This window comes from Cygnus olor, chromosome 10 (genome assembly GCF_009769625.2).
Source record: "Cygnus olor isolate bCygOlo1 chromosome 10, bCygOlo1.pri.v2, whole genome shotgun sequence".
Taxonomy (NCBI): Eukaryota; Metazoa; Chordata; class Aves; order Anseriformes; family Anatidae; genus Cygnus; species Cygnus olor.
In genome coordinates this window covers 6,205,744-6,231,340 of record NC_049178.1, presented here as the reverse complement: position 1 = coordinate 6,231,340, position 25,597 = coordinate 6,205,744, and the positions used below count along the sequence as shown (strand labels likewise).

Here is a 25,597-nt window from a genome sequence, read left to right as displayed (position 1 = left end):
TAAATCTTCAGGTTATATGGGTAAGGATGAAGGACATCACAGTGTCATCTGTGCTTCCTTCACAGATGTCCTTCCCAGTCCCCGTTCTGGGTTTGTGGGGACTGTCGGGAGTAGAGGGCTATCTCGCATCTGGATGTTCAGTTCTGATTTCACTGCGACTGCAGCTGCCTTACGGTGGCTGCAAAGAACGTGCGGAACGGCCCTTTCTGCATATGGGGGACTGATTTGGTTTTGTTTCCTATGAAATAAAATTTATTCTCTGTCTGCAGGGGTGCTTTGCATCACATCAGGCTAGGTAATTGTTCCTAGTACTGCTTTGGAAGTATGAAATAGTCTGCCTCGCTGTTGTTTTGTTTGTTTGGGTTAGAGTAGTTAAAACCTGGATCTTAATGGAAAATTTTGTTGTAATGAGCTTACTTGGAGAGAGGGCCGTTAACGAGATTTTATGTTTAGACACAGGAGTTTTTGCTAAGAGAGGGAAAAGTTTATGGGCAGCATTATGAGCTAGATGCAGCTTTCCAGCTTGGTCTTACTTGGCAAAAAGGGAGTGATGCTGATCATTAGTTGCTGTCTTGTTGAGAGAATCATCTTGAGGCACTTCTTCATTTTGTGTAAGTTCAAGAGCCCGAGTGTCCTGTTTTGTTCTTCCCTTTCATCCCATTGCTTTTCTATGTGGAGTTGGCTGAATTTGTTTTGTTGTCTTGAAAGTAGTGTAAGTAAAGCATTGCCCCCCAGACTTCCAAGACATTCCTGAGAAATTCCAGATCCCTGACTAGGAGGGGATTTTGTTGTGTCCTGTTTTGTTGTGGTTTTGTCTTAATGTCTGTGGAATAGTGAATTAATATCTATGAGCGTCTCAACTTCAAGGAACTAAAGAGCAGACTGCTGGTTCTTCTGCACTGGTTCTTTTTGCTGTTCTTTGCAGGTATAAATATTAGAAATACTCCCCTGCCTTTCGCTGGCCTTGCTTATCAGTGGTGGCCTTCTCTGTCTCTCTCACTGATTAAAGAATGGCCACGTTACTCTGGCTTTGCTTTTTCACGCTAAGAAGTTATCAGAAGCAAGATGCAACTTCCGTTTATTGAATTTTATTTTGACTATTAGGAAGGACACAGTTTTGTTAAGACCTGAACTTAAAAACTTTTGCATCCTTGAGGAGATTCTTCTGAAATTCCAAACCAACGGTCATTCTTATTTCTGATTGATTTCATGCTCTGGAGGGGTCAAAAAAATTCACCAAAGCTACACGATATAACATAGGGAGGAGTTTTGCATCTGTTTCTGTAGAATTTTCTGAGGAAAGAAAAACTTTCATGTGATTAAGTTGGACCAAGATTCCAGCATAAACTTTAATGGGAGTTAAGGACCACTAAACCCTCTTCTGTCGTGTGTCGCGTCCCGTCCCGCCCCTCCCCGCCGTTATAGGGCATTTCTTTGACCTTGTTTCTCTAGCATTGTGTTCTTTCGGGGGTATGCGTACCTAAACGTAAACTGTCTAGCAACACCCCCCCCAAGTGCGTTCAATTTGCCTATTTAGAAAAAGGACAAGAAAACAGATTCATGACTAAATGTAATGCATTCCTTTGTTCCTTCTTTCCTAGTTGTAATTACTTGGAAAACCGTTTATGTATTTATTTATTGTGAGCGAGCAAAGGAGCTTCTGCCCAAGTTTCCCGAAGCAAGCAGCTACAGAATCCAGCTGAAAAGCCAAGTATGTGATCAAGGTGTGTCATCAGTGGAGAAGAAAAGAAGAGATGTGTGCCGTGCTGTAAACAACAATTAAGTTTTTAGGAATAGGAGGCAATTACTAGTTTGAGTTGAGTGGCACTCGAACCTGTGAAACTGTACGTTCCTTGTGTTAACCTTGTTTAACTAGTATTTAGATATGCATCCATAATCACTGCAAAAAAGGAAGACAGTTTTGTATTTACTTTTGATTCTTTGGCTAAGTAGGTGTAACTGTGACTGTCGATACCATCACTGACTGGACCAACTCTGCTTGAGTACAGTCTACAGAGCTTTTTTATTATAAAAGAATTAGAAGTTGGAAAGACTTTAAATTTGCAAATGAGCAGTGGATTAGCTGCAGAGCTTTTTTTTTTCTTTTTTTTTTGACCCAAACCAGCTGCTTGAGTCAATGTCTGTTATAGAATTTTGATTTCATATTGTACCAGTCTATTAAATTTACTTTGTCTTTACCAGGTTTCTGCACTGAAAGGATGCTCTGAGTGTGGTGCAGTTTAGTGGTGTATTTCCGAAGGTGAAAGGGAAGGTGACACCAGACAGGGGAAGTGAAGGAGGAGGGCAGAAAGAACAGAAAAGCAGAAATACCCTTTAAAACTCGTCTTACAACATTAGTGCCTCAGATGGTTCTGTAGACGCAGATGTGAAAATGTCACGTGTTTGTGGCATGAGACGGGAACAGGGAGAATCTCTGCTCTGATACTGCAGGCTGGTGTGGCAGTGACACCGACTGTAGCAGCAACATCCCTTTTTACTTTTTTGACTTTTAATTGCTTCCCCCTCCCTGTTAATGTTCTCCCGAAGCGCCTTGCTCCTCCATCACCGAAGCTGCCAGGCGCCTGGCTGTACCCGCTGGTGCTGGAGGTGTTGCTGCTAACTGCAGGTTTGGAGCAGTGTGCAGGAAGGAAGCTCAGCACACGTTTTCATGTTCCTGTTTGTAGAACTCACCTGTTTGACAGAGGAATGAGGTATTTGATGCCCTGTTAAATGTTAAGGACTACTTTTTTTTCCTAACAGTTAGGGTGTCAGGCCGTGTACTGTGTTACCCAGCTGCAGCGGTGCGTGCCTGAGGGTGGCCACCAAGAGGTGATCCGTTCTGCTCGCTGGGAGGTGTATCGCTGGGCGTCGTTACAGGTACTGCGATCAGGTGGCTTAGCTGGAGGGCAAACGCTTCCTCATTCATGGCTAGTGCAAGTTCATACAATTCTTTTGGAATTGGTACCACCTGCACATTGCAAGGTTATAGAAAGCTTCGCTGTGCAGTGAAACCTGGGTTGCTGTGGGACTATCACGTGGTCCAGGTTGTAGCCGGACAGAACGGAGTAATGGAACGCCTGAAGTCTGATGCAACTCGTGAGCTTTGCTGCACGTAGCGCGTGCTGGGGTGGCGTTTGCTCCCAAATAGTGGCTTAAAATACTGAATGGTGTCAAGCCAAGTGCTGTGGCAGAAAATCTTTATTCATGTGAAGAGATCGGAAGATTGTTCTTAGGGGGCTCCTATGCCAAATAGAAGAACATTGTTCCAATTTTTGAATGCTTCCTTGCGCTTTGTGTGAGCGATTGCTAAACTTCCTCCATACTGGCAGGAAATGTAGCTTTCCTCACTTTGTTTTGTGTGATCTTATCCACGTTCTTATGCAGAACAAAACTGAGTTGGAAACCTGCACTTTTATACAGTATTACCATATGTACTGCCTTCAAAAGCTATGGAATTTTTCAGTGTTTAGTTTGTGTTCATCCCTCGTGTCCCACAGCGGTACCCTGGATGAGGAGACCTTTAAAATGTCATCTGTCGAGTACCATAAAGATAAGCTTTGACTGGAGTTCCTAGGCAGTGTGGAGGACATGTTTTTACTGGGTTTTATTAGTTCTCAGAGGAAGGAGCACTCCTCTGTGCAGCTGTCTTCTCTGAGATGTGACAGTGACACCTCTTTGTCCATCTGCTTCCCTCCCGTGGTGGATTCTCTGCATAGAAAATCATTGTTTTCTGTTTAAATCCCTCAAACTAAAGTTAGAATCAAAGGGCTTGCGGAACATGAATTTGGAATAGAAAATGTCAGGATAATTTAGCTAGCATATATACTGCATGCAGGTCAAATGTTCTACCGCAGAAATATCAGCAAAATAGGTCCGTAGTTCATCTTTGGTGTCAGTGAAAATGTCATTTATTAGTATTTGCAGAACAGTAACTTCAAGTAGGGCTTGTATAGCAGTCCTGTTTAACTTCACTTAACCCCCACCTCTCCCTTTGACTGAAATTTAGATAGAATGCACTTTTTGTAGGTGCAATGGCTGTCCACTGGCGTAAATCTACTACGACTAAGTTGCACTAAATAGCCACAGTGGTAGTAGCAAGTTTGACATTTGTAGAGCTATTTTGGGTAAATTCTTGATAACTTTTTGGGTTGAGGAAAAGAATCACAGAATGACCGAGGTTGGAAGGGACCTCCGAAGATCATCTAGTCCAACCCCCCTGCCGAGCAGGGTCACCCCAAGCACGTTGCGCAGGATGGCATCCAGGCGGGTTTTGAAGATCTCCAGAGAAGGAGACTCCACAGCCTGTCTGGGCACCCTGTCCTGGTGCTCTGTCACCCTCCCAGTAGAGAAGTGCCCTCCCGTATTCAGCTGGAACCTCCTGTGCTTCAGTTTGTGCCTGACACTAAAGACTCTAAATTAAACAGTCAGTTTTTATTGTATAAAGAAATTCTGCAACATTTTCGGGTATTGTCTTGTAAAAGTCGGAGGAGCAGCTTCATCCCTTCATCTCCTTAAGCAGTAGTAGGTGGTGGTGGTGGTGTGTCTAATTGATTGCAGCGAGTTATTTGGCGTTAATTGTAGGAAAGATTTGTTACCAGTCTTTGAGAGTGTTTTCCCCCTGTAGCTCACAACTGGAAGCTCATGACTTTTATACAGACAACTTTAAAGCTCTTCTGGGTTTTATTGTTCTGCTTGTACAGCACATGCCTTCATCACATAAGTATGTTGATAGCAGAGAGGTTAATAACTTTGTGTTGTAAAATTGCATGCAGCGCTCACGGAAACACCGGTGAGGTTCCAGGCACCGCAACTTAGGAGATGCTGTGGAGGGAGGGAGGGGGGCAGGAGGGGGAGTCCTCTTGGGATTTAGTTGTTTCCTCAAGAGGTTTGGTTCCTACCAGAAGACCTCGCATATGTGAACACCAGTTGGTGACCAACTAGATAAGAATCTTTTACTGTTGTACTGGGCAGTTGCAGAACCAGATATCAGAGAAATGTTTTGCCTCTACAGAAAAACATTTCACTTGTTCTGGTTAGAATAACAGTAATGTAATAACAAATGATGTGAGCCTGGTGACTTGGAAAAGCAGAAGCTGAGGTGGCGTTTCCCAGGCTTTATGTTTGGACGGGCCAATTCTCCATGTTCTTGTACAGAAGCTTACTCAAAAGCCGTGTGAGCTGAGGTGGTAGAGTAGAAGTAAAGTACATAAATACATGTCGTTGTTGTTGATGATGTTTTTTGCAAATTTTCCTGTTTCTTGCACAGGCACCATCTCTTAAACAGATTTTGTTAATAATGTAACAAGAGAGTGAAAGTCAAAAGCGCCTCAGTGATGCAAACTAGTTCTGTTTATTTTTATTTTTTATTTATTTTTTATTTTTTATGTTTATTTTTTCCTGAAGCATGAAGTATCAGGATTATAGAGTTATCCCAGTTGTGTTTAACTTGTGAAAACTCCCCCATTCAGGAGGCCTGCAGAGTAGCTTGGTCTTAAGAGAAAGAAGTTTAAAAGATATTTCCAAAAAATTTTAGTCCAATATCAAATACCGGTCTGTGAAGGAATAAATGTAATTTTCTTTTAATCCTGGCTTCATGATGCAACTGCCTAATCCAAAGTGCCTAGATTGATGCCAGTCATATTTTGTTATTTTGGCTTAACTGCAAGCAGTGTTTGGATTTCTGTAAGTAGAATTGAAATAATAGCTATAGTAACTGCTTTAGAGAAGAAAAATTACTGCAGATGATCATTAGACTTTCTGGGGACCAAGATCAGCAACTCGTTTTTTCCCAAGATACGTTAAGACAAAAGTTGTGTGTGCATGCACACACGCATTTGTCTTCTCCAGTGACTTCTTTCAGCACATTTTTGCAGCCCCTCTTACAGCTTCTCTCTTTATTGGCAAGCGTCAACTTTTAGTTATGATGTAAAAGACAAACAAACAATTGTTTCACGGTAGGGTGCCAAAGAAGTACTTGCCTTTAAGCAGATGTTTAAGTATAAGGCTGAAGTCTCACGTTGCTGGGCCTTGATGCAGTGCCCTTCTAGAGCGTGGAGCAATTGTTAAAATCCCGATGTGCTCTGTGAGACGCAGCTTTCTGTATCCTTGCTGCTCCCACTCACACTGAGCTGCCTCTAACAACTGGCCACGTTTGGCTGTAGCTCCAGCGTGGTAATGGGCTCTGGTGGGAATGTTTGTTACCAGTTACCAAACCGCTGTGTTTTCATGCAAGAATTTTGCTTAAATTCTTTATTTGAAGAATAAGGGCAGTCATATTTGATATTCTGATGGCTGTTGTTGCTAACTGAATGCTGAAAGTACTTACAAAGAAAGGACTGCAGGATTGTTTTTTAATAAAAGAAAAAATTGCAGAGTTTTTCCTTTGAATTCACTGTTTTTTTCTAGCTTGTCTTAGTTCTTCAAAAGATGTGAAGCCTCTTGATGCGTCATGTGTTACTTTTTCCTACTTTAATGCATTGATTTTTTTTTTTCTCTCCTTGATTTTGTAGCCTGGCTTTTGTTTGGTTGGTTTCTTTTTTTTTTTTTTTTTTCATCTTTTTGTCTGTACGGGACTGCTATTCAATTCACTTAACACTTTGGTGGTAAATAGTGCATCGATGAAAATATTGTTAAACATTCTAAGGGCTTATGGGGGTACATATAGGGAATGAAATTTGGGGAACATTAGGATCTAGTTGATCCAATCCTCAAAGTGTGAAGAGTAGCACCAGCTTCCTAAGAAATCTGTTCTCTTCTGGATTTGGCCCTTCATTTGCATGCAGATAAGCATGTTGTATCTTTGATGTTCAATCCTTAAAGCATTTAAGATAACAGACAAAAAACCTCGTGGCAACAACTGCACACAGGATTTGCAAGTAAAGAATCAGTTGAATGAATCAGTAATGCAATAGCATGAAAAAGATTCCCCTGATATTTTCAGTGGTAATAATTCTCAGTACTAATATCAATAGTATCAGTAGAGCTGTGTTGCTATTGCTGCTAACTAAAAGGTATCTCCTTAAAATCAGCACAGTGTTACAAAATGTTATAACCAGATATTTTAGTGTTTTTTTTCCAAAGACCTTTTGGGCAAAGACGATCGGGTGTTTTTCTGTATTTTTATTTGATGCTGTATTTTAGAGGCAGTCAAAATTGACACAGCAGACTTTCAGTGATAGAAGCTAAGGGAGTGTTCTCCCTTTTACAGTTGGTGACAGGAAACAGAGTGGCTGCCTTGTTAAGGTCAATAGAGGAGGTCGTGGCAAATCTGGGAGCAGAAGTTGATGTACTTGATTTCAAGTTGAGTGAATCAACCCTTTAAAATGCCCTTTTTTTTTTTTTTTCCCCCAGTGTCTTAGATGAGCTAGATTGGGGAATGAGACATTTGTGGTGTTCAGATGAAATTTACTTTGATGCGCTTAAATACTAATGAAATCAATATTCTTTCCCATCTTTCTTTAGCGCTGTGTGGTGCTGCGGTTTTTGAAGTCTCCCCCAAACCAGAATAAGGTAAGATTCAACACGTACTGGTGATAAAAGCCCCCAGGTAAGCTAAAAAAAACCCGTCTGGGGAGAGAGAGGAAACCTGCAAAAGAACTGCGACCGACAGGAGTAAGAAAAGGGGATGTTTTGAAATGTGCTTGCGTTTCAGGAGTTTTGGCAACAGAAGGAAATTTGAGGTCTTCTTACGTAACTAAGATTATGTGACTGCTGATACCATGACCTTTGTGGGGGTCAAATTTTAAGACGGCAATGAATGTGTAGAAGGTGTGGCTTTTTGTAAGGATGTCTGTGGCAATGGGGACAGTGTTAATGTTGCTTATCGACCTATGGGAGTGCAGTGGTGCTGCAGGAAATACTGCAGGAACGGCCATTGTCGCTGAGCGACTTCACTGCCCTATCTGTTGCAGAAAGAGCAGAGCAGGACACAGCCTCCATTTTCTTGGACTGTGGCACAAGATTTTTCTGCTTGAGAAAGGAACTGAAGGGGGTTACCTTAGATTTGCTTTAAAAGGGATAAAAAACGATCAAGAATCAAAGGTGATGGGTAAAAATGAAGTGTCAGCACAGTGCTCCCATGGAAAAAATAAAAGAGCAAAAGAGGCAGGAGGTTCAAATTCTGCCATTTCTCTAACCTAGTGAGTAGTCTTTATGGCACATTACTTGAGAGATGCAGGGAATGGCTTGAATACAAAGCAGTCTATGGCTCTTTAAATAAAGAACAAAACATGTGAGGTACCAGCATTTCCTTATTTATTTTGTCTGAAGATATTCTTGCATCCTAATTGTTTTTTAAAAATTGGCATGTCAGGAAGAAATTGCAATGGAAGCTAGGAAGTAACTTCACATTTACGTATCTCAGAGTTGAAGTTGATGATACTTCTGTGAACTTCTTTGGTGTGCATGTAGGTTTCTGGATTGGAATAGTGAAACACAAGGGAAAATGGCCTGGGCATACTGTTCTTTTACTTCTTGAACAGCGCACAGATTCTTGAGGTTTTTTTCTCCTGCATAATCAGATGAATAAAATTGCTCAGAATCCCACCAAGCATAGACATACATCGCAGTAGGTGTTCCTCTGGGTTGTATCTGATGTAGCAACGAGTGTGGCCCTGCAGAAGCAGAGTTTTGGGACGAACTTGGACAGAGCAATGTGACAGCAATACAGAAGAAATATTTTTTAGGTGTAACTTATATTCCTGTCTGGTGCCAGATCAGTTAGGATCTAAGGTGATACATTTCTGCATGTGACATTGTAGCTCATCCAGTGTAAACAACTCTGAAAGAACCAGCTGAAGCAAAGTACTTCCTAGTAAGAGGCATACTGAAATTCAGATGTGCATCTCAGTCTCTGCTGTTTAACTCGTTTGGAAAAGGTTTTATAAAAAAAAGTCCAAGTATTGCTGTGCATTTATACTGCTTGGTAATGAATTTGGGACTACATAATTTAGTAGTCAAACAAGGCGATATTATCACAAATTATAATTTTATTGTTACAATTAAGTGTTTGAATGAAAAGTACTGATAATAAATCATATAACTGGGGATTACGTTTCTTGAGTAGAATACCAAGTATCAGGACTCATGGAATGACTTCAATGGCAAGTTGCTAATTGTAGTGTACACGAGTCTTTTGTACGAGTGGATGTTTGCCTTTTTATTATGTGGAACCTCTGAGATTTGGCGTTTTTGGCTAAATGAACTGGCAGGAATGGTGGGTCCTTCAAAGTTTTTCATCTTTGTGTTTTTTAATGTTAAAAGGTGGTGCTCCAGTAGTTTGTTAGTTGGTTTTTATTTCTTGTTTCCAGCGTTCCCAATACACTTGCTGTTAAAGGGATGTGGGCAGGTGTCAAAGCAGGCTGAGCGCAGAGGAACAGGGACGTACCCAGCGCTGCTCTCTGCCTTGTGTGGGGAGCAGTGAAGGAGCTCAGGCTGTTGGCAGCCACCTCTCGTGGATGTAGGTGTGCTCAGCACTCGTGATGGGTGCTGGCCTTCCTGCAGAACGCAGGCTGAGCAATGCTGCTTTAAAAATAGGCTTTTTCGTACCCGTGTGGGTGGTCTGCTCACTTATCTTGTTGCCTATTAATTATTGTCTCTTAAAGGCACTTTAGACCAGATGACTGCAGCTGAGAAAGTTACTCAGGCACCATCAGTGTGTGTTCTGTTGTAGAACTCAAGCAGTGGAAGATTGCCTGTTCTGAGGAGGCTCCAAGCTTATTTTGGCTCTCTTAAAGGGATTCAGGGAGAGCTGTTCTGAGAAATAACTCTGCGTACAGTATGCCAGGCATTTTAAAGAATTAGCGCTGTCCTGGCCTTTATAGAATGATAGAAATGCTGTGCAAGTGTTCGGAGAAAATTTGACTTCTCCTACTTGCTGCAAAGGATTTTTTAATTTTATTTTTTTTGTAGCGCACTCCATAATAAAGTAACAGTATGTAGTACTGTGTGCTACTGAAGTAAAGGGCTGGAGTACTGCAGCAACATACAGTAGCAGCCTCTAATTCTGTGAAGTGTTGCGGTGTATTGCAGTGTTGTGAATTGCTGTTTCAGTCTGGAAAATTAATTCCGCTAAGGGAAGAGTATTAAACTTGGTATTAAACAGTCTCAGCAGGCCTGAATTATGGTAACAAAATAATCTGAGTTATGCAATTGGTGTAAATTTGTTAGGTAACCCTTCCTGGTGGAAAAAAAATCTACCTATTGTAATGGCATTATACAATAAAGTTAATAAAATTGCCTGATTAGTGACGGTCTACTTTATCCTCCTTACACATTTAATTCGTGCTGGATGTTGTTTTTCCCTGGTTCTCCCTCCAGTCTTTGTCATTGCATGAGTGAAGTCCTCCTAGCATTTTATTTTCTCTTACTCTGCTCTGTGGTGCAGAGTACAAAACTTATTTTTTTTCTCCTGTTGATGTTTTTTTTTCCTCTGTGATTTTCTAACTGGGACATCAGTGTTGCACTTCCTCTTCTTCTACTGTAACGTAATCCCAGGAGCACATCTGTATGGTTCAGTGCTTTGTAGTGTAGGCAAAGGAGTGTTTTTCCAGAAAAAGATACAGGAAGGGAGCTTGGAGGTTGTAGTACCAATAGAATAGTGTGCAGAGAACCAGAGTATGCTAAAGTACCGGGGATGTGATCATACTGTAAAGCTTCTCGTGTATGGGCCCTCTGCTGCCTCTCTGGGGTGCAGAAGTCTGTCCAAGCGAGACTATGCCGATGTGGCCATCCTGCTGCTGGTACTCAGGCAGCTTTGTTTCTGTCTAGCTTGGCATTTTTATCTTGTGGAAGAACTTTGGTGTTTCCTTATAGACGCACAGCGTAAAATTAAAGGAAGATGGTGCTATACTAAGAGTTTTCATTGTCTAGGGCAGCATTTGGGACAGGTAACAAGTTATGTTTGTGCAAAGGTTTGGGACTTGGCTCAGTCTTTTGGGCGATTCTCTTCTGAACCTCCAAGTGAAGTATTCTGTAGGATACAAAGCCTCTCCTGAACTCAACCTGTTGGTGAAGAGGCTTGCTGTGTCTCTACTTTTACTTACAGATCTTTGAGCTGTTGAGGACTAATAATAGATCTTGAGTAATCTCCCCAACTTCCACTTTTTTAATTTTCTCTGTCCTTTTTTCCTCTGAAACTTAAGTTGAATAATCATCTTCTCTGACTGTTTTTGTGGCCATCCCAGCCTCTTAAAGAGCAGTGGGAAAACAAATGTAGCACAAGTTGTGTGTGTCCGTTTAATTTCAACATGTACTGACTTAATTGGTTTGCTAAGTCTATGACTAGTACGCGTATGTATCCTTGAGTGTTGTTTATCATTATTTTATAATTTAATTACTATGATTCTTTCTTCCAGACTTCAGAGGAAATACTACACCATCTGCAAAACATCGTAGACTTTGGAAAACATGTCATGAAGCAGTTCTTTGGGGAGAATTATGTTCACCATGGGGTAAATGCTTTATTCTTAAAATAAATGGCTTATGCATTGTAAACTATACAGTCTTTTCGGGAACACTGAATGCCACTGAAAGCAATTAATAGGGTTTACAGATTTGAGCAAGCTACACACACAAGAAGCATTTGGTTAAGAACAAAGATCCTGCTTTGTGCTGATGAGGTGATTGGATTGTACTCTGTAGCTTGAGCGGTTTCAAGCCACTACTGAAAAAAAGTGGTCATTTCTTGGCCCTGTATAAGGTGAGAGGTAAGAAAGATAGATTTTGAGACTATCTTTGGAAAACAAGGGGAGGAATCTGGTTCACACAAACAGTCTAGATTTGTGTGCAGTCATTTTCCTTGCCATGTACTTCAGGGTGGCGAGATCTAGTTAACTCACCATCAGGTACCTGAGTGGGGAAGTTAGCGTTGGAACCTGATGGGCACAATTCTGCCTTGGAGGGGTGGGGAGTGAGACACCGGCCAGAAGTGGGACTGTTTCATTTGGGAAATGATGCAAGTTTCTTCATGAACGTTAAAGTCATCCTGAAAAATGATATTTTTTCACACATTTGTTAAAATTCCATTTTGTTTTCACAGTGTTGTATGTGAACTCAGGTACAGGTCTTCATATAGGTGGTTAACCTGAGGGAGCAGCTGCTGGTTGTATAGTTTAGTATACTGCTGTTAATGTCCATTGAACTTTGGTATTCCATTTTAAGACTCCCAAACTGGGTATTAATCTTTGTGTTGAAATATTTACTTTTTTTTTTTTTTTTTTAATAGGAAATTATTCAACTGCCTTTAGACTTCGTAAGACAGCTCTGTTTAAAGATTCAGCCAGAGAGGCCAGGTAAGTGCCCCATTAAAGGAGGGTCATTCCTCAAGCTATAGAAACATTGTGCTTTATAATAAAGTTAAAAAAGCATCATAACTCAGAACATGAGGGAACTTCTTTCAGTACCAAAACAATGAAAAGCTGAAAATTTGTTGTGGAAAAATGGGTGTGTTCCAGGCTTTGAAATTGCATCTGATAGTGATTTCATCAAATTGGAGAAAGGGATCCACTTTAAGCCTCTGTTTGTTAATTCCTGAACAAGCTTTTTACCTTGCTCTTGAAGTCCTTTAGAAAGATCAGTGAGGGAGGTGGAAGATACATATTAAAATATTGTTTTCTCAAGCCTGCTTTGGAAGGCTCAGAAACTTCTGTTTTAGGAGAGTTCATTGAAGAAAGATGTGATATTAAATCCTTTGGTAAGTGTAGCCAGTTCTTTGAAGCGTTTGATCCCTGGGAAAAAGCGACTTAATTTACCTATGGAAAGGGCAGGACACTCTGTATTGACTTGTTGTCACCTCTGAGAAACAGTTTCACAGTGCCAGAAAACAGCAAGGTAAGTAAATACTGTGCCTAATAAAAGTTGCTAAAGTAAAAAACATAAGTTACAAAACCAATGATACTTTGGTAGAAGTTAATAATAGAATTCAGTTACTTTGTTTAAGATCATTTTGTTGAAAAAGGGACGTTTCCTCTTGCTCATCCTAGCGAAGTACTGCATGTGTTTGCAGGCTGGTGCCTACTGAGGCTTCCTTTTCTGTGATTTTTTTGTTTTGTTTTCTATTGTGATATATTTTTCAGAAGGGGCTTTTTTTAGGAACAGATGCTGTTAACTGAACACATGTATTCTCTGTCTTTTTAGCAACAGAGATATTTGAAAAACTAGGATTGTATGTTCTCATTAAGTTTGAATTAAAATCTCACAGACCTTTCTCTGCCCTGTTACCTTTCCCTGAAGGTGTGTGGAGGGAGTTTATTTCAAGGCTTTAATCTATGTAATTCCTTGTAACCTTAGTCTGAAACCTTTTTGCTTGCTTGTTTTTTTTTTTTTTTCTCAAGACTGTTTATCTGGACTATATTCAAAAATACTATTTTTGAGTGGTCTTAATAGAAGAAATTCTTGCTATAAACTATCATAGAATCAGGAATCCTCCTTTAAGGAGGAGGAACCTAACTTTTGTTTCTTTTATGTTGCTTTTGTCCTATTTATTATTTTGTTGTAAACACTGCAATGTTAGGGAGACTGGTTCTCCTTGAGAGGTGGTTCTTCAGTTAATTGCTTCCTATCAGTATTTTTTTTTAGTACATTGCATCTGGATTTCAAGCCTGGGACAAATGTTTGAAACCTTGCAGAAGCACTACATGCAAACTGAGGAACTGAGCTAAGCCACCTGTGGATTCTGTTTAGATTTTACACTTTCTCCTCAACTTTTGCCTGTCACTGTTGATATGCCTGTCCATTTCCACAAGCCCAGGGATGGTAGCTACTGCATGCAATTTTAGTAAGCAAACATGAGATCATGTCTTTGAATACCTTGGCCACTCCTTTGCTGTTTCAGGCCTCTCATTGCTAAGTTTCTTAGGATGAGCTGGAAATGGGCCATAAAAAGCAGCTCTTGAAGCACTCTTTATGACACTTCGGAGGAAAGAGAAAATGGGTGTTGCTAATGGAAAGGCCAGATCTCTGCAAGTGCATAATTGGCTAAATCCTGCTAAACTGTGTCCTGCCTTAGTGTTGTTTTTTTTTTGTGTGTGTGTTTTGTTTCGTTTCTTTCTTCCCCCAACTGCTGAACAACATAACTACAGTGTAAAATAAACATCCACACACTTAATTTTCTCGGTGGTGGTTTTTTTTCTCTCTAGAGTCGCGCTGTGATAAAGATATGGACACACTTAGTGGTTATGCAATGTGCCTTCCTAATCTTACCAGGCTGCAGACCTATCGCTTTGTGGAACATCGGCCAATCCTCTGCATAGAGATTAAGGTATTGAATAGGAGAAAATCCTTCTGTTTTTTTTTTTTGTCTTTTTGTTTGTTTACAGTTTTTAAGTGTGTACTGACCAGAGCAGATTTGAAGAAATGCAGCAGAGGAATATGGCATAGCTCACTGCTTTTGCTGTGACCCATAGGATAAAATATCATACCCGCTCCCTCCCCAAATTCCTGATCTTTTGAAACTTGGTAAATTCCCAGATATTAGTAGGCTTCTTTTGTAGGCCACAGCAATTTTGCATGTCCTTATTTCTTCTATGAGTACTCTAAAATTGGGAATAATGTACAGTGACATATATAAAACCTTTAAGTATTAGGTGTTGATTTATAATTTTTTTCTGTGTAAATACTTGGAAGATTTGCATATTGTGTGCCCTTTGTATAAAGAAATGCATTTCTATTTGTAATCATTTTTGTTTGTTTGTTTTAGCCGAAGTGTGGCTTCATTCCTTTTTCCAGCCATGTTTCACAGGAGATAAAGCACAAGGTGTGTCGTTACTGTATGCATCAGCATCTAAAGGTAATTTTTTTTGGTCTTCATCCTGCTTTCTTTTGACAGTACTGTGTTTTATTCACAGTTCTAATCTTATTTCATGTTGAAACTTGCATATTGTTGCTTAAACCTCTGATATGACTAACAATGGTAGGTGGATATGCATTTGAGTTGCTGGGTGTGGATCTGTTTAGTGAGAGATGGAAAAAGTTCTGTGGGAAGTTGGAAGCAAACAAATACAATATTAGTCTTTGGGGACTATTGAAGCTGTTGATTAGGTAAATTCCTATGTCAAATCTCCTCTCAAATAGAGCTCAGTGAATGCATAGTGGCATCCCATACCCTAAAGCAGCATGTAACATGTGGAATGTATTTGAGCAATGTCCATTATGTGTCTGAAATCATATAACTGTGCCTTATTGGAATTTAATGTGACCTTTCTTCCTGCTTTCCATTTGTGAATGCAGTTTGAGTGATTTGAGGTAAATATGACAATGAAGACACTTAGTAGTCATGAGCTGTATGTCCAAGGGGTTTAAATGTCATGGGACTTCTGAAGAGAGGATATTAGTGCCACACACCTGCCTTAAAATAACTGAGAACAGTTATTACAGAAAGTGATTAACAAGAGTAGTTTTGCTTTTCAACAGGTAGCAAATGGAAAATGGAAGCGACCAAGTAAATATTGCCCATTGGATCTCTTCTCAGGGTAAGGAGTTGTGTGACTTGATTGTGCTTTTGCCAAAAAAAAAATCCATTGTAGATTTCTTTCTCAGATTACTTTGAGTTTCCCAGTAGCATTAAAAATGATTAATGCCTGCTTGTCTGACTTTTACAGTGAGTATTTCTGGTGCTATATGCCTCTTAACACCTATTTCAGGAGTCAGAGTTCCTTAATTAATGCAACAGTACCTTCTGCTACATAACATGAAACCTCAGAAGTGTTTTAATTTACCCAGATTTAAAATTCTAATTTCCAATAGTTACTTAGTCTTTGCAGTGACTTTAGCATGAGTAACAATGCTTAATGGGCGTGTTCACTTCAGGTGCCCAGTTCTGACTCGACAGAGTCCTCCAGGCATAGGTGTAAATATCTAATGGTGGTGATAAAACATTCTTGGATGTTTATTTGCTTTCCCCCCCCCCCCCCCCCCAGAAATAAACAAAGAATGCACTTTGCTTTGAAGAGCTTATTACAGGAGGCACAGAACAACTTGAAAATATTTAAGGTGAGTAAAATGTTTTTTAAAATATTTAAGGTAAGCAATCAAATCCGTCTCTGTCTTGCCTTTTTTTTTTTTTTTTTTTTTGCCTTGGTTAAACAACTTGACTTCAGCACCTGAACAGTCAAGATACTGCTTAATTGGCACCATCACTAACGGACCATGAAGTAGAAGAGAATGGAAAAATGGAAAAATCCGTAGTTAGATTTCACGTTAGGACAGGTAGCCCCCTCGCTACAAGAAGGACATGGAGGTGCTCGAGAGAGTCCAGAGAAGGGCGACAAAGCTGGTGAGGGGTCTGGAGAACAAGTCTTACGAGGAGCGGCTGAGGGAGCTGGGGTTGTTTAGCCTGGAGAAGAGGAGGCTCAGGGGAGACCTCATCGCTCTCTATAGGTACCTTAAAGGAGGCTGTAGAGAGGTGGGGGGTTGGTCTATTCTCCCACGTGCCTGGTGACAGGACGAGGGGGAATGGGCTAAAGTTGCGCCAGGGGAGGTTTAGGTTGGATATTAGGAAGAACTTCTTTACTGAAAGGGTTGTTAGGCATTGGAATGGACTGCCCAGGGAAGTGGTTGAGTCGCCATCCCTGGAGGTCTTTAAAAGACGTTTGGATGTAGCCCTTAGTGATATGGTTTAGTGGAGGTCTCGTTAGTGTTAGGACAGAGGTTGGACTAGGTGATCTTGGAGGTCTCTTTCAACCTAGACGATTCTGTGATTCTATAGGTAAATAAGAGTTTCCCAGAACTAATTAGTTGGAATGAATCACCAAGGAACAACTAATAGAAAAAGACTTTCAAAGATGACCATTTTAAAACTTGGTATGCCTCAGGACGAAGAAGGTAGAGAACTTCGCATGTTGCTACAAGTATTTTTGGAAATTACAATTACAACATTCATGCAAGTCAAATGCACAGCATGCCTCACTGAAGAAGTAGCGAGTCACCTTTTTATGTGGAAGTAATGTAGGGAAAATATAAAGCAGTAAGTGATGGATTATGTGGATTTTCAGATTAATTCTAAGAAATAAAATTATTTTCAATTTATTCAAGTATTAAACCAACTACTTGAATTACTTAAAGTTGTATGAACTGTCCTATTTTACTATTAGACTGCAGGTAAATATCATGATTTTTCTGTCCCTTTTTATTATAGCTTTCCTTTTCCTATTTGGCTTTTAAAAGAAGGTTGTTTAACATTGCACTTTTTCACTATTGACATTATTCAAAAAGAAGAAATAGGAAAACTAGCTAAGTATCATTTCACTTCTAATGTTCTGATTACTTACAGTTTATTAAGTTGAGTAAGTAGCATGTGACTTAAATGGCTTGTTTTATTTCTGGTCCTAATTCAAAGGTTGTTACCTGGGGTATCTGAGTAAACTTAAGAGGGCAAATTTGTAAGAGATTGGGAATGGGTGTGTTTGTATGTATACTGTTATACTCTTTCATGTGTTATTTAAAAACATTAAATCTGATACTTTGATTAACTAAGTATGAGTAACTATTTCATGAAGTGTCTCAATCTCTCTTTTTCATTTGTAGAACGGGGAACTAATTTATGGCTGTAAAGATGATCAGGAATGTGTATCTGACTGGAACGAACTTGCTCGTCACTTAAAACCTTTCTTTTTCCCTTCAAATGGATTGGTCAGTGGACCACACTGTACAAGGACAATTGTTAAAGAACTAATCCATGTTATAACTATGACGCTACTAAGTAGTACTGATGCCTGCAGGGCAGGTGATATGAAGACAGTTCCCGTTTCACAAGGAAGAAGCTACTGTGAAGCAAGTGCTTTTAATAAGGAGCTAGTAAGAAATGGTAAGAAATAATTACTTGAACAGTGTCAATAACTGTTATCACATGATTTGGATGTTTGCCTCTCATTTGGTCTTTAATACTGGTGTGAGAACTGAAATAGTGGGAATTTAGTGATTTTTTCTTTAAAAAAAAAAAAAAGTTCTGAGCTGCATAGCTGCGAAATAATTGTTTTTAGTGTGACCTTGCAGTGAGAACTTTTAGCACTGTACCTGCTGACCGGGATAAAAATGAATTCAGAAGGTAGCAGAGGATAAATTAAAGAAAATACCCATTTGAGCTGATAACAGTAATAGATTATTTTAAATGACTGGGGAATTTTTATGTTGTATGTGATGAAGTCTGGCTGCTTTTGTTGGTTTGTTACATAGCACCGGTTTCTTGCCTTTCCTTGCTCTTTCTGTCAGACTAGCCAGCTAGGGTGTAGCTCACTTTCTTTTCTTCTACTACACCACTCCTGGTAAAGAGAAGGTATGAATACTGGAGGGAAAAATGGGAAATGCGAGCTTCTGGAAGACTGTAAATCATGATACTTCCTCGTAAAGTTTGAATTGTTCAAGATGCTGCTAGTTACTCCAATTATACAAATAGCGTGCTTCTTGATCTGCTTTAAGGAAGATCTGTTTTACTGCTGGTTGCTTTTTACTGTACTGTGTGGAGAAAGAGCTGTCTATCTTACACAAATATCAAATATGATTCAATTTATACGAGAGAGACTCTGATTTGCCAGATTACTCTCTGCCAGCAGTTTGTACTGTTGAAACCAAATTTGTGGTGGCTTAAAACTCGCAAAAAATTTCTTGTAGATGTGAACAAGTAGATTGCAATGGAAGTGTTTGTTTTCATTTGAATAATTTGTAGAGTTGTATACCACGTGTGGCATTTTACAGCCAAATATGTGCTATTTAAATGTGCAATTAAGTACAGGCACCTGTTACGTTAGTGTTTGGAAATGGAAGTGTTTTGGCTTTTTTCTTTGACTGGTCTGAAGCATATTTGGATTTGCTTTGTCAACAAATACGTGTGATAGCAAAATGAAGCAAAACAAAGACATCATGCTTGCCTTTTTTGAAAATATATTTTCTTCTAGGTAAACATAAATTGGAAAGCTCTGGCTTACCGAAGGGGTGTCTCCTTTATAAAACCCTTCAGGCTCAGATGCTTGACATGCTGGATATTGAAGGCCTCTATCCTTTGTACAATAGAGTTGAACAGTACTTAGAGGAGTTTCCTGAAGAGAGGTAAGATTTGGTGTCTTCAGTTCTGATTAAACAGCTTTGCAGACAAGACAATCTATGCAGATGCAACTGTTTGTTATCTTTTGGTATGTTGTATGTCACTATGTTGTATGTCACCGTCCTTAATGGTATTGCACGTTCTGAATCTCTAATTTGAAATGCCAGATAACATGGAAGATGATAATGGCATTAGATGCAGTAATAATGGCATTTTTACAGTCATTCTCAAGTTGTATTGGTCTGCCTACTACCTGCCCTTTAAAACCCTTAATTTGATATTCAGCAACAATCCAAACTGAACTTGCAGGATGTAACAGAACATTTGAAGGGATAATGGACTAATTAATGTCTGCTCTTGCTCAGCCTGACCTTGTTAAGAGTAAGAGTAGCTTAAAATGCCAGATCACAAGCGATCAAATCATACTTGAGACACAAGAATCTTTATCTTGCTATATATCATGCCTGGTGAACAAATATTGAATATTGCAAGCTGCTACATTTGTTCTAAAATAAGGCTTATTGGTTGAAATAATCACTATAAAAAGCCTGAACTTTGACACTTCTTTGCATTCTTGAGGGGGTAACTTGCCTGTAATTCTGCCAGTGCTCACAAGAGGGCACTCTGGCTTCACTTACAAGATGGTGCAGCTTTGTGCCCCTTCGAGTGTTTTGGGTTCCTTTGTTGCAATTTGAAGGGTTATCTTCTGGCAGGCAATGCATTCGCCTTAAGTTCTGCTTAAATCATCTGCAGTGTGGCTTACCTGTATGTTTGTATGGGAAGCAAGTCACTTGAAAATGTAGTCTTCTGTCTATGTGGTGTTTGTATGCTCTAAAACTCCATTTTTATGGGTTCATATTTTCAGGAGTCCAGGTATTTAACATAGGAAGGAAGGAGACCGAGTAAGCCATTCCATTGCTAGCACATCAAGTACCTGCACACAGTATGAACCAGGGGGTGGGGAGCAGGGTCTTGTAAGAAAGTTTATGCCCCACTATTTTCAGCATGGCTTTCTGAGAACTTCCACAGTTACAAACTTTGAAACTTTATAACTTTCACTAAAAAATGCTGTTTTTGTGATACACAGGTGAGAGTGAATTAAGAGTGATTCATCTTAAAAACAAACTAACAAACAAACCAAAAACAAACACCCAAACCTAAACAGTAGCAGATCTTAAGCAAAGCGAGGATAATAGGGACTGGTCAGGGTGTTAATTAACCTGTTGCCATCTTTGCTGGTGTTCGTGTTGGTATGTTCTAATCGGAATATCTGGGCTGCTGAAGAAAGATCTCACTGGCAATCAGTAAATCATCTTGGCTGTCTGTAAATCTTCTTTTAAAATTTATTTAGAAGTACATTACAGATAGATGGGCCTTACAATGAAGCATTTTATGAGAAGCTGCTAGATCTTTCAACTGAAGATGATGGGACAATAGCATTTGCATTAACAAAGGTACTTTTCCTGTATATATTGTTGAAACTTTTGTCTGACAGTTTTTAATAAACACTTGTGTAACTGAAAACAGTGGATAGCCTGTTAGCATCACCCCTGTCTTGTTAGAATTTTGTACAGGTAAAAGTGCTTAGTTTTGACAGGGTGCCAAGCTGTATGTTGTGTAGCAGAAACACTTCAAACCAAACATATTTAGCACCTGTTCATGGAAAAAAAAAAAAAAAAAGCTGGTTATTTCCTGTCTAGGCTGAGAAGGCATTTACATGACCAGATGCTTCTCTGGCCTTCGGGAAAAGACATTTCTGTAGAAATAAACACGGTTCTTACACAGGATGCTGTAAAAGTACTTGTTCTTGCTAAACATCTGCTATAGAGATAATTTCTAGCTCTTTAACTACCAACATAGTAATATACTAAGTGTACCAGTGCCTTTTGCAAGAACATTAAGAATGGTATATGCTTTATATAAAGGTAAATACAAATAATAATGGAAAATTCTTGTCATTTCTATGTTGTATAGGTGCAACAGTACAGAATAGCGATGACTGCTAAAGACTGCTCCATCATGATTTCCCTTTCACCTTGTCTACAAGACGAATGGTAAGAGTTATCTGCTTTTGAATGACTCATAGTCATTATGAATCTGAAGATTCATTTACACAGTTCAGTAAATTCATGTAACTGTTGAAAAGTTTTTTTTTCCTGTGTATGTGTGTGTCCAAATATTTGGCTGTGGGCATATTGGTAAGGTAGGGTTCTGATTTAAGACAGGGTAGACGTCTGTTTTTGAAGAGTTTTAAGTTGATAGAAGGGTCAAGCTTTTATATTTACTCCCATCGTGAAGTTTGAGTTGATTGTTCATGGTAGATATACATGGTATTTAACTAGGTAGAATTTTTCTGCCTTGCTGTCCTCATCTGAGAGATTTTTTCTAGATGAGTTGCTTTTAACTGTTTAATTAGAAAACAGAAGTCTATATTAAGCATATCAGTAGAAACAAGGCAATAATTAGGAGGTGACATCTACTGTAAGGCAAGAGGCTTTGCCAAAGTGTTACCCGTTCTGACTTGTCAGCAATAAGTCTTGCTTGTAATTTCTTCTGCTTCTGCTAGTTAATAAGGCTCTCGATTTGTATATAATCTCACCTAGAAATAGTGATATTTAGTGTATTCACTAAATACAGAGACAGACTAATTGTGAGTAACATTTTGACTTAAACTCTATGGAAGCTGAAAGGAAAATGACTGGAAGAAGAACCAGCAAATTTACTTTAAAACTGTTTAAGCTGGAGCTGTAGTTTCCTAAGTGCTACATTGAAATTTATTTTCTTAGGCTTTCATGAAAGTTGTAAAATAAATACGAGAGTCATGTTGGTAAGGGGACTTGGGACATGTGAATGAAAAATCCTAATTTCGGTGACTCAGATGTGCAATACGGTTTTGTTTTCCAGCTCTGAGCAAAGACCTGTGGTACTAGCATCCAAATCAAGATTCACTTTCTCTGTTTCTGTCCTGGACCTTGATCTTAAACCGTATGAAAGCATTCCTCATCAGTACAAACTCGATGGCAAGATAGTAAACTATTATTTGAAGAATGTACAGGCCAAAGATGACCCAGTTATGTCCAGTCTCTTCAAGGAGAACGAAGACTGCACATTGGTTCTCCACAAAGTGTAACTGTTTCCTTAAGGTTATTTTCATTTGAACACACTGCAAAGTGAGAGAGTAATGGAATACAATTATGGTGATTTTTTTTTCTATTGTGTTCGGTGCATTTTTCAGCTGTGAATGTTTTTTGCTTTAAGAAATGGTTTCTAATTGGTATGCCTTTTCAAAGACATGGAATAGCACTAAAACATGCATTTGCTATGTAACCTAAATGAATGTATTTAATATGAAAGAACAGATAACATGCCATACCTTGAAACTAGAGGACAGATCAAAATAATACTAAAAGTCCACTTCCTTAGAATTGAAAGAGCACAGAATTACAGGTTTTCTGAGGTGTTGCACTAACATAGAAAACCTAATTACTAACAAGAGAATTGCCTTGGCGTTTGTGCTCATACCTACTAGGAAGAAGAAATGCTCTGACAAAACCTAATATTAAACTTTAGCATTAAGTCCACTGAAAATACAACTGAAGTGGTTGTTCAAGTGTTACTGATCTATGGAACTACCATGTTATTGCAGAACACTTAAGTACTAATGCATGAGGTTAAGAACAACCAGACTGCCTCCAGAAGTTTTGTGATCACTTTGTATCTACCTAAAGCTTCTGAAACTAAGTGAAAAGGGTTAAAGGTAAGCATTTTTGAATTTTATGTGATAGCTGAGCTTAACTTGTCTTGACATATTGGTCTTTTATTTTCTATATGTTATGTGCTGCTATTTAAGGTGAAACCACAGCTCGCTCTTACCTAATAGAAATTGAGCGATAGGAATAATATATTCTGAATTTTCCAGATCACTTTAGGTCTTTCAGAACGTGTCAATTGCTTTTTGCATTTGCGTGGCATTATTTCACTGACATCCCACCTATTGTGTAGCATGACCATCTGCTTTCAGGCTTGTTCTTTTTAAGTGACAGGAAAAAAGGTGACAGTATCAGAAGCTGGGTGGGGGGGGGGTCACTGTCTCATGATGAGTACTGGAACTAAGTTTGTATCACTACTTCAGCAACTTAACGATGACTTTACTTTGTAAACATTGATATGTACAGCTGAAAGCCCGTGAGATGTTGCAGTAAGCCATCCGCAAAGAAGATCCTGAGTTGGAAACTGAGGATACACTCAAAACTGTGGGTAGTGTGATAAAATCTATAGCCACTTTTCCCACATGCTTGGGGATTACACTCCCTAAAATGTGCAGAGAGATGTTATTCAAGCTACAGCGAACTGCTGTGTTGTTATCTGTACACGGCTACTGTTACCTGTATACAGTATTACTGGTAATATTTTTTCAAAATAATGTAGGCTAACATTTTAAAAAATGTATTTATATTAGGATCTCAATGTGATGTTTGAATTGTTCCATTTTACCTGAAATCTAAAAAGCAAAACTGTAAAATGCTGTAGATTGGCTCAAATCAAGGAAGAAGTATGAAATACAGAATAACACCAATCATACAGCAGTAGGGCTTTGTAGTGGGAAGTGAATTATATTAGCAGGCTTATAGTCCACTTCCAGGTGATAGTATGCCTTTCTGGAATAGGGTCGCGGGCTCCTCTTACTTAAATGTGATACTACAACAGTGTAATAAGCTTGTAGTTGACAATGGTAATAACCCCTTCTTTTGAAAGAAAACCAGGGGAAAAGAGGTCCATTTTTTTAATATCAGAAACCCTCCAATTGTTAGAGAAGTTGGGGAAAGATTATCTGCAGCTTTTTTTTTTTATGCTGTAACTTTAAACACATTTCGTATGCAAACAGAAGTGTGTTTACTGATAAACAGTTTCATTTTCATGCAAGAAAGAGATAAAGATGAAATAAAGTAAAGGTTGCACAAAACTAGCTAAACCAGTAATATGTCAGTGGGTAAAGTAGCAATGAATTTTGCCTTTCTGCTGCATTCCAAACTTGAAATTAGTCTGCCTTATATCTAATGATATATTTTACAGAGCTGCTGTTCATCAAAACTTAATCTCTGGCATTGTTACACTGTAGATTCTAACATAAACCAATCTGTTCTGTCAGTTTTTCCTAACCTTCCAGAACAGTAGGAGACTATTTCAATGATCACATAGTGGCTTATTAAAATTATGGTATTATAAACATACTATGGCTTTGAAATTAGTAGGTTTAATTCTTGTTTTCTACACCTATTTCATGACTGCTGTGTACTTTTGTCATAAGTTACATACAGACCAGGCAGTAGCACTACTTTTGCATGATTATAGCAGCTATGGGCTTGAAAAGGAAGTCTCTTAAAATTACTCAAGATTCCACATAGTTCTTATCTTTGATCCTTGATTCTAGGAACAACTGTTACTCTCTATGTAAGAAGTACGCAATTTCAGATTGTATAGATTTGGTTTGGACAATGTCATTTGGCAGTAACTCTTGAAAAACACTGAGTTCACAAATCAGCTAATGGTACCTCTGACGGAAGTGAAGGAAGATTACAAGATGTCTGTCTATTCTGTTTTGCTTCTTCAGGGACAAAGGTATGAAATGTGGTGCTTTCATAGTGAGTTATCTACTAGAATTTTTCCCACAAGTAAAACAAACAAACAAAAAATTAACTAGTGTTCACAGCAAACAGTACTGAACTTCTTGTTATGACAGTAATAATGGTCCTTTCTTGTTTAGTTTAATGCTGTTTCTACCCAAAACTTATGCTATGGAAAAAAGTTACTTCATACAATTACATTTTTTTAGCATAATATTTATTGAAAAATCTTCAAATTATTTGCCTGCCTCCAGCCTAATTTAATAAGAAAGCTATTTAACTCTTTGTTCTAGGAGTCTCTTACTGTTCTCTAGTCATTTTAAAATCACTGTACTTTTACAGAGCTGTGAATGAAATTTCCACTTCTTATGGACTTGATTTTGACAGTGCATGATCTTTTAACACTTTCCAGCTATCTAGAAAATGTTAAAAAGATAAACCACTCTGGTACATTAATGATTCAGAAAGATAAATTTATAATGAAATCACTCTGTACATGTAACTATTTTATTTGGCATTTTTGTATTTAAATGGCTGTATTTATTTTCATGTCATGACAATTTATATATAACGTGCCATAATTGTACAGATAGCATGTTTTATGAGTATGGTTTCTAAATGGAAAATAACTTAATGTTTATATTCAATAAAATTATAGACTGCATAACACAATATCTTAATTAAAACTACTTTTGAAATTGCTACCTCTTATAAGCAATGCTGGAATTCATTTTTCCAAGCCAGTCACTTTGATCAGATTCTCAATAGTTGTCTCAATTCCAAACAACAGCAGCATGCTTCGGAAGCCCGTAGGTGCATTTTCAATAGGTGCCATTTTCTGCTCCAAGACTACAAGAATAATGTAAAAGTGAACATTATTTTCAAACAGGTATGCTGTTACTGAAAGTAGCTGTTAGGCTTGCATTTTAGGGTAAGACAG

At 38.7% G+C, this 25,597-nt stretch overlaps 2 protein-coding genes across 5 annotated transcripts in view; one reads left to right on the top strand and one right to left on the bottom strand.

Annotated features, from left to right (window-relative positions):
- IPPK (inositol-pentakisphosphate 2-kinase) overlaps window positions 1-25,357 on the top strand; it is a 29,718-nt gene extending 4,361 nt beyond the window's left edge. Inside the window, exons 1-13 of one of the 2 annotated variants that reach the window (XM_040569185.1) lie at window positions 1,607-1,724; window positions 7,462-7,509; window positions 11,355-11,450; window positions 12,224-12,290; window positions 14,136-14,257; window positions 14,696-14,785; window positions 15,409-15,467; window positions 15,915-15,987; window positions 17,521-17,800; window positions 18,888-19,038; window positions 20,385-20,487; window positions 21,008-21,087; window positions 21,938-25,357. In XM_040569185.1, the coding sequence (XP_040425119.1) occupies window positions 11,412-11,450; window positions 12,224-12,290; window positions 14,136-14,257; window positions 14,696-14,785; window positions 15,409-15,467; window positions 15,915-15,987; window positions 17,521-17,800; window positions 18,888-19,038; window positions 20,385-20,487; window positions 21,008-21,087; window positions 21,938-22,163 (1,290 nt within the window). In that variant the 5' untranslated portion in view covers window positions 1,607-1,724; window positions 7,462-7,509; window positions 11,355-11,411 and the 3' untranslated portion in view covers window positions 22,164-25,357. Of the gene's footprint in view, window positions 1-1,606; window positions 1,725-7,461; window positions 7,510-11,354; window positions 11,451-12,223; window positions 12,291-14,135; window positions 14,258-14,695; window positions 14,786-15,408; window positions 15,468-15,914; window positions 15,988-17,520; window positions 17,801-18,887; window positions 19,039-20,384; window positions 20,488-21,007; window positions 21,088-21,937 lie in introns of those variants that run through there. The other variant, XM_040569184.1, reaches the window with a different exon arrangement.
- Window positions 25,151-25,597, bottom strand: part of LOC121075679 (centromere protein P) — a 138,826-nt gene continuing 138,379 nt past the window's right edge. For all 3 annotated transcript variants that reach the window (XM_040569189.1, XM_040569190.1, XM_040569191.1), the window contains one exon: window positions 25,151-25,506. In XM_040569189.1, the coding sequence (XP_040425123.1) occupies window positions 25,385-25,506 (122 nt within the window). In that variant the 3' untranslated portion in view covers window positions 25,151-25,384. The remainder of the gene's footprint in view (window positions 25,507-25,597) is intronic.